Below are 7,819 nucleotides of genomic sequence, written 5' to 3' on the forward strand. Positions count from 1 at the left end.
GAACATAGTAATGTATGATGTTCCAAATACCCTCATACAGTATATTCTCTCAAGATGAACTATAACTTGCCATGTGATTTTAGTCTTTATTATTGTTATTTCTAATTACAGTCAGTCATGTGAGATCAGAGCTTGTATAAAAAAAATTGTATAAAGAAAAATGAAAGAGATGTTTGTGTGTGATTGGTAGGTGCGTGGCGGAATCCTGTGAAAGTATCTCCAGATGCTTTAGCGGTAAGTTCCGGCTAGTTGCTGTTTGATACACAATGTCTTTAAGCGATGCATATACAGTAATTATTCTTATTCTTTAAGCAATAACCATCGTTTGGCATTGTTCACAGACACTACGACTTCAGCTGAAACAGAAACAGGCGGATGCTAGCCCTCAGCCGCCTTCTAAGAAACCCAAGTAAGTGGTCCCCTACATTTTTTGTTTTAAGATTGACAGCTTCTTTTTTCCCCCCTTGCGTTCCTTATATGAATGAAAACAACTGTAGGCCATTTGAGTTGAGTCTGACGTGGATTTGTTGTTGTTGTGCAAATTGTGCTTGCAGGCTTGAAGAGCTCCCAATACCAACCAAGAAGCTTCCGCCTGAGTCCACTCCATGTGTGTACTTCACCGGCTTTGAGCCCCTCCAGGTCCAGCAGCACATCAAGGTAGGAGAACAGAAGAAAAGAGAGAAGAGGGCACACAGGCCTTAATGTCAGGGGGATTTAAGGAAGGGAGAATGCATAGGCTGCTGGTCATTCTTGAAAATAGATAGATCCCGACAGGATGAGCAGGACTCTGATGTGCAGTGGAGGGGGGAGGGAGGGGGGGAGGGAGGGAGGGGATTTATTTTTCAATATCCACTGTCGGACTATACATCCTGCTTGCTATTTGCCAGAACAGTTAAAGAAACTTCTCAGATTATTTCTTTTGATCGAGTTTCATGGGAAAGTTTCACTGAGAAAAACAGTCCTTCACTCAAAGAAAACTTTTAAGTGGCGACGTGTTACCTGCTGACTTCAAATTACAATGAATTTTCTGTGAGGATAAGTGTATGGACATATGATATGATAGATGTAAATGGCCAATGGCCACCTTATGGACCCCCTGCATGTATACTGTCTAGTCTGATACTCCTTCTGTTCCACTCTCTAACTTGTTTCTCCTTCTTTATCCCTCTGTCTGCAGAGGCTGTATGAACTTGGAGGAGAGGTGGCAGAATCTGTTCAGAAGTGCACGCATCTGGTGGCCAACAAGGTGTTGCGGACGGTAAAGTTCCTCACCGCCATCCCCGTGGTGAAGCACGTGGTGACCTCCGAGTGGCTGGAGGAGAGCTGGAAGAGCCAGAAGTTTATGGGTGAGTGGTGCCTGGTGCAGCACGAAGGACGTCGCCCCCTGGCTTCATGGAATGCACCTAACGTTCTGAGATATCCAATAACAGTGTTACCATCAAGGCGGTGATAACAAGACATTATGTCATGATAGTTTAAGGCCTAAGAATGACAGGAACACACTTTCAGTGCAATTTGTATTGACACTAAGTAGCTAGCTAGGTAGATGGTACTGTTCCATTGCTATTTATACCATAAGGGTGAATTCTGCAGAGAATATTTTTCAGTTGCTTTTTATCTATCTATTTATTGATCTGTCCATCTGTGGTGTGTGTGCCCACAGACGAGCAGAACTACATGCTGAGGGACGCTGAGGCGGAGGTGTTGTTCAGCTTCAGCCTGGAGGAGTCTCTCAAGAGGGCCCACACAGCCCCACTCTTCAAGGTCTGAGCACAGACACACACACACACACACACACACACACAGCCCCACTCTTCAAGGTCTGAGCACAGCCATTCATCCACACACACTCATGCTTCTCCTCTCTCTCTCTGCACAGCCATTCATCCACACACTCATTCCTCCGCTCACTTTCTGTCAACTGTGCATTCCCTTCTCATGGCTCTCTCAGCTACTGATGGCCAACAGCACCAGTGTTTTCCTAGATTTCCTAATCATGCTGTAAGAATGGGTGAGATGTGAGATAGGTAAGCGCGCAACTGCCTGAAGTTGACGTCTGCTCTTCCGGTTTTGATGCTTCCTAATTGGATGTCACAGCCAGGCTTCCCAGAGAGATATGGAGTCAATTTTCACTCCTCTCTTTTTTCTCTATCTCTCCCATCTCCGTGTTCCTCCAGGGGAAGTATTTCTACATCACCCCTGGGATCTGTCCAGGCCTCAGCACCATGAAAGCCATTGTGGAGAGCGCCGGGGGGAAGGTGCTGTCAAAGCAGCCCCCTTTCCGTAAGATTATGGAGCACAAACAAAACAAAGTACGTCCGCACCTCTCTCCTTGCTTTTCCTGCAGACTTACCAGAGCAGGCCATGATGCATGTCACGGAGTTTGATGGTTATATCACTGAAGTGCTTTATCAGATGAAGACCTCTGAATGGCACCAGTGCTTAATGCTATGTTTGTGTACAAATGGTGCATGATGAAGGCTTTTGTTGTGGTGTTTTTTTTTTTATGTCAACAGCACATATTTTAAGCCCTGTTTTGTGGTATTGTTTGTTTTGCAAGCAGTCTCCTCCTGTTGATGAGTGTTTTTTTGCTTTTGTTGTTTTAAGAATCTACCAGAAATTATTCTCATATCCTGTGAGAATGATTTGCATCTATGCAGGGAGTACTTCCTCAAGAATATTGGTAAGGGAATGTCCTTTCTTCTTTGTGTGTCTACAAATGGAAACAGTAGATGTATATTGTGTACGTGCTTGCCTTGCTCTCTGCCCTCATGTCTTATTTCTCTCCCTCCTTTAGATGTACACAATGCTGAATTCATCTTGACAGGGGTGTTAACACAAGCCTTGGATTATGAATCATATCCTTTCGCATAAGATTCATCGTTTGATAGCAATGCCAGTCATGAATTTTCATGCACTACAAAATCTTCCTTGGTGTGAGCAAAGAAGGCCCTTAACAATCTCACATATAAATTCACGTGATGGGGGTCACTGTGTTGGAAAAGAGACGCCGATGTCTGGATTTTATCGACCTAGGTTCCTGCTAGGGCACATGAAGACACTGTTGAATGGGTTATCCTCTAAAAACTTGCATTGTACCATGTCCTTTTTGTAGTGTTTTGTATCCTGTACACAGACTAGTTGTTACTGTGTTTTTCCAGGTTCTGCAGAATACCTAACAAATAAATAGATATCTGTTATTTTTATGATGCTGTAAATTATGAAATTGAGTGTATCAGTTTGTGTGTGTTGTTTTTTTTTTCTTTTTTACTGTTGACATTTTGTGTATTTTTTTTTTTTTGGAATAAATCCCTGCTCACATGTGTGGAGAGAGGCTACAGAATCTGTGCACCTGGAAGTGAATTAATGTTAGCAATACATTGTTCTGTATGTGGGGATAAATGGACAAAAGCCCAGTATTGTTCACACACCCACTCAAGTTCTCCTCAAGGACCTGAATTAATAGATGGATGTTCTGTCAGATGTTACGTGCAAAGACTATAGATCCAAGATCCTCTCCCTGTCTCTGTATCTGACACTTATACTTATCTATGACATTGTTTTTAAAGTGTGCCAATCCCACAAGGCTGGTGTTAATGAATTGTTAATGAAGAGCTGAGGTAGTTACCGATGGAGAGTAATTGTCTGCTGTCAGACTGATTGGCCTGCAGCCATCCCCAGGCTCCCAGTCTGAGTGTCACAGAAGCGCTGGAGGTGATGCCCTTAAAAATACTATATACATATATAAACAGGCCTCCTACAACTCGCTCATCCAAGGTCATGTTCCATATATTTTTGACAATGTTTGGTTGCTGTATGATCGCCATATGCTGTTTGTTTCCCAAACGTTATGTTCCATCATGCCTGGGTGTGCACATTCGGTCCTAAGGTTTTGGTAGCTGTTGTCATTGATCATGTGGCGTTCGATAATCAGGCGATTGGCCCTTCATATTTTTGGTGGCAGATCAGGACACCATCAAATGTAATGCATGAATGTCCTTACCCTGCTGAATTTGCAAATATAGGTCCGGCTGTTGAAATGAATGGCAATGGAAATCACTCTCCATGGGTTGTTCCCCTTATTCAGACCAATGTCTACTCCAGAGAGACCTTTCAGTTGCTTCCAGTTTTCATTGTCAGTGTATTGAGAATCTTGAATGAGTTTTGTTTCGAAATACAAAAATTCTCCCAAAATTAACAAAACGCCAAATATACCTAGGCCTTTTGTCTGCAGCACTACATATTGTGCTCTGAAATGGTTATTAAAGTGGCAGGAATGACTCATGCCAGTGTGAAATAATGATAAGTGGAAAGATAATTGAGGATCACCGAAAGTGGCGCCAGCAATTTTCCCCCTTCACTGAGGCTAATTAACACCCTTGTTAATTCCAATTAAAAATGCAAATGAGGAGTAATCTTTGATTAACTTGCACAAAGTTCCTTGTTGGTTTGTGAATGTCCTTAAAGACACACTGTTGACACATCACTGAAATAAAAGGCTAGGGAAAATAATAATTACTCCTAAACGCTAAAAGGACTTACATTTTAATTACTGAGTGTTCCTCCCTCTCAGACGCATTTCAACAAGCGGACTAACTTTTACCCCCATTATTAATACACAAATTACAGGCTAATTACAGAGGATGGGCCTGGGGATTCATTAAGAATCGAATTTCGAAAGAAGCTAATTAAACTGACAGTGCCATTTTTAACTGAGAAGTAGGCATATCTATCGGTTCATTTTGATACCAAATTCGAAACAATGGCAATGAATAGGGTGTTTTTAGAATTTTGAAACACTGCAATGAGTTGAAACCATTTTTCCAGCCCAGTTAAGATGTAAGGGACATTTTGATCACAGGGTGACACCACAATGAATTTTAAACCAAAGATGTGATCATGCTTTGTTATCATTTGACAGTTCATTAATATCTATAAATTAAGAGAATAATTTCTGCATGACACAGTCCAGATTAATAGGTATGCCAATCACTTTTACACAAGGGACGTTTGCAAGCCACAAATGGTGCTCGCTGGAAGTTTCTTTTATCAGGTATTAATTGCTTTTCACACAAGATGAAAATGTAACCAAAATGGTAGGCATGCTAGAAAGTGTCAAGACAGACAGAATTAGTCTTCGAATCATTCCCATCTCGACTGACACCACAGATACAATATGGATGCGAGGGGTGCAACATCACTATAAAACTACTCTCCTGTGTGTCCAATTGTTAACACCTTATTTTTGTCGCATCAAAGGACACATTCGGAATTCTATTCTATCTATAAATGAACAAAAATGATGATGTTAATAACTCGCCTACTGTTTATCTAAACACAAAAATACACTGAAGCATAAACGTCTTCACTGTACAACAATTAAAGCACTGATTGTTACTAATGAATATAGGATTCACTAGATAGTACTAAATGATATGCAAATACTACTCTACTGATCATGGGACTGTAACAACAAAGGCCTGATATCTAGTATAACTGATTTCATTGGTTAAATGTGTGGCCAAAAGGACATTTTGAAGAATTTTCATAAGGAGATTCTGATTATTCTTATTCTGCTTAATGTTATATCGACACATATTACTGTTACCTCTGAAACACAAAAATATAGACATAGCATCACCAGGGTTTAAGGTAAGTAATCAAATATCAGTTTTGTATTTTAAAATGTGGAGTGCGAAAGGAACACGACTGAATTCAAACTCCAAAAAGTAGTAGAACAGAAAGTACTACAAGCAGGCAGCCCTTTATTAGGTTAGACACCTTCACACACATCTTCTTCCACAGAGCTTTTGTACATGTTATACAAGCTTATAAAATTAAAAGAGAAAGAAACCAACTATTTACAATGTTCTGTGCAAACACAAATGCAATCTCAAACATCTGAAAGGCATGCATTGAAGTAAACTTTGGCCAAATCAACCAAAAATAAATCAACCGAAATCGTTTATTTTTTTCTAAACATTTTTGCATGTTGCTCATCACATTTTGTGGTATCAACACCAGTGAGTCTCAGCATGAACACAAAGAGAGAGAGAGGAGTGTGTGTGTGTGTGTGTGTGACAGTGCCCTGTGATGTTCTTAACTCGCACAGTGGCCCTTACGCATAGTGCTGTCTGGCAATGTAAAACAAACACCCAATTGCTTTGGTATGTCGGCAGACACCTACTGAGGACAGGTTCCAGACTGGTCTATACTGTTCAGAGCCAGGTTTTGGCAGTGCATAGGAGCCTGTACGAGGCCTTCTACAAGCAAATGGTGCCTTGGTGGCTCCCTTTCAAAATCAGTTCAAACCTTATATGTATGTCAAAGCAGTTCTATAAATATGTCTACGGCCACTTTAAAAACCAAAGTAGGTGAAAATATACTGCAGTATTGTTGTCTTTTTTTCAAATTTCAAAAATATTTTGTAAATTTTTTGTAGTAATTCTATTTCAACACAATCTATTAATTCCAACACATATTCATATAAAATATATTCTCATTACCATCCATTAAAACTTCTAACCTTTTACATAAATAAAAAATAAACATCTTTAAAAGCACCGACTGTCTAGCACTAAATCTAATGGGTTTACATATTTTTTTTTCACTCTTGCATGTATTGTAAGCCAAGAATTAAATAATCTTGTGAATACAGTGAATAAACTCAGCAATACTTGTTTAGACGCACAGGGCAAAAAAACAGACTGTCCTCTTAAAGTTTACTTTCCACAACTTACACTCTCATCTCACATATAGCAGCCCTTCCAGGCAGTTTACACACACGAGAGATTCAACTGACGATGAGAACGTGAACATACAGGTGGCACTAGAAAACAACATATGATGAAGGAGAAGAAGAAACAGAAGATAAAAAAAAAAAATGACTACACACAAAATTTCAAATAAAGAAAATAACATGGAGGTCATGCCATGTCCCTGGTGGATGATGTTGGTGTGATGGCAGGCGGACCACCGCTGCCACCTTGTGGCCGACCGCTGCCGATGCTGTGGAGGTGGATTGCCCGGCCTCCCCTCCCGCCCTGACCCACGGCCGTAGGGGAGAGGAGGGAGGGGGAAGAGGGCGAGGAGGAGGAGGAGGTGGAAGTTGGGGACACGGAGGAAGAGGATGAGTAAGAGTAGGAGGAGGAGGAGGAAGAGGAATAGTTAAGGGCAGAGGAAGAGGTAGGGATGGTTACAGGGTGGTGAGATGGGGTGGTGTGGGGGCGGCCATTTTGAGTTTGCTGCTGCTGCTGCAGGAGGGCAAGGTTCTGACCTCTGCCCCCATTTAATTGGAGGGAGTCACTGGAGGGAACGGGCCTGGGGAGGGTATGTGCGGAGGTGCGAATGTGCCGGCCAAGACTTAGACACGGAATGGAGGACTTGGAGGGAGAGGTAGAGGGCAAGGAGGAGGAGGAGGAGGGGGAAGAAGAGGCAGATGATGGATTAGTGGGCTTAGACATGTTTGAGTTAGGAGAAGACAGGCTACCTTTTCCAGAGCTAGGATATAAGGCTGGAATCTTAGAAGAAGGTAAAGCAAGGGAAGCATGTTTACTATCCCCATCAGCTTTCATAGAACTCCCGTTAGCCTGCAAACAAAGATGCCGAAAGACATGGAATGTCAAGTAGGATGATAATACAGCTCCATGATGATTACATGTTTTTTTTCTTTCTCATTTCTCCAGTATGTACTGTAAGACATTACTTGAACTCAATGATACATTTTTATCAAAATAAAACACACAAGGCTAATGTATAGCTGTCATGAAACAATATCGTAATTATTTCAAATATCTTTCTTTTGGCTTCACAGCAATAC

General features: G+C 41.3%; 3 protein-coding genes across 3 annotated transcripts in view; 1 reads left to right on the forward strand and 2 right to left on the reverse strand.

Annotated features, from left to right (window-relative positions):
- The window catches only part of paxip1 (PAX interacting (with transcription-activation domain) protein 1), a gene marked incomplete at its 5' end in the record, with an annotated part of 11,155 nt that extends 8,174 nt beyond the window's left edge, over positions 1-2,981 (forward strand). The window contains 8 exons of the mRNA XM_080837494.1: positions 191-234; positions 342-409; positions 555-657; positions 1,178-1,346; positions 1,664-1,764; positions 2,178-2,312; positions 2,608-2,683; positions 2,798-2,981. Of these exons, the coding sequence (XP_080693620.1) occupies positions 191-234; positions 342-409; positions 555-657; positions 1,178-1,346; positions 1,664-1,764; positions 2,178-2,312; positions 2,608-2,683; positions 2,798-2,874 (773 nt within the window). The 3' untranslated portion in view covers positions 2,875-2,981. The remainder of the gene's footprint in view (positions 1-190; positions 235-341; positions 410-554; positions 658-1,177; positions 1,347-1,663; positions 1,765-2,177; positions 2,313-2,607; positions 2,684-2,797) is intronic.
- A 2,749-nt stretch (positions 2,982-5,730) lies between these two features.
- Positions 5,731-7,723, reverse strand: LOC308364557 (uncharacterized protein). Its single transcript, XM_080837719.1, has one exon. It carries the CDS (start codon positions 7,572-7,574, stop codon positions 6,927-6,929), a length of 648 nt encoding a protein of 215 aa, XP_080693845.1. The 5' UTR covers positions 7,575-7,723; the 3' UTR covers positions 5,731-6,926.
- LOC308364480 (sickle tail protein homolog) overlaps positions 7,585-7,819 on the reverse strand; it is a gene marked incomplete at its 3' end in the record, with an annotated part of 39,598 nt that continues 39,363 nt past the window's right edge. The window contains exon 20 of the mRNA XM_080837614.1: positions 7,585-7,589. Coding sequence (XP_080693740.1) covers positions 7,585-7,589 — 5 coding nt within the window. The remainder of the gene's footprint in view (positions 7,590-7,819) is intronic.

The sequence above is a fragment of the Sprattus sprattus genome (genome assembly GCF_963457725.1).
Source record: "Sprattus sprattus genome assembly, chromosome: 4".
NCBI lineage: Eukaryota > Metazoa > Chordata > Actinopteri > Clupeiformes > Clupeidae > Sprattus > Sprattus sprattus.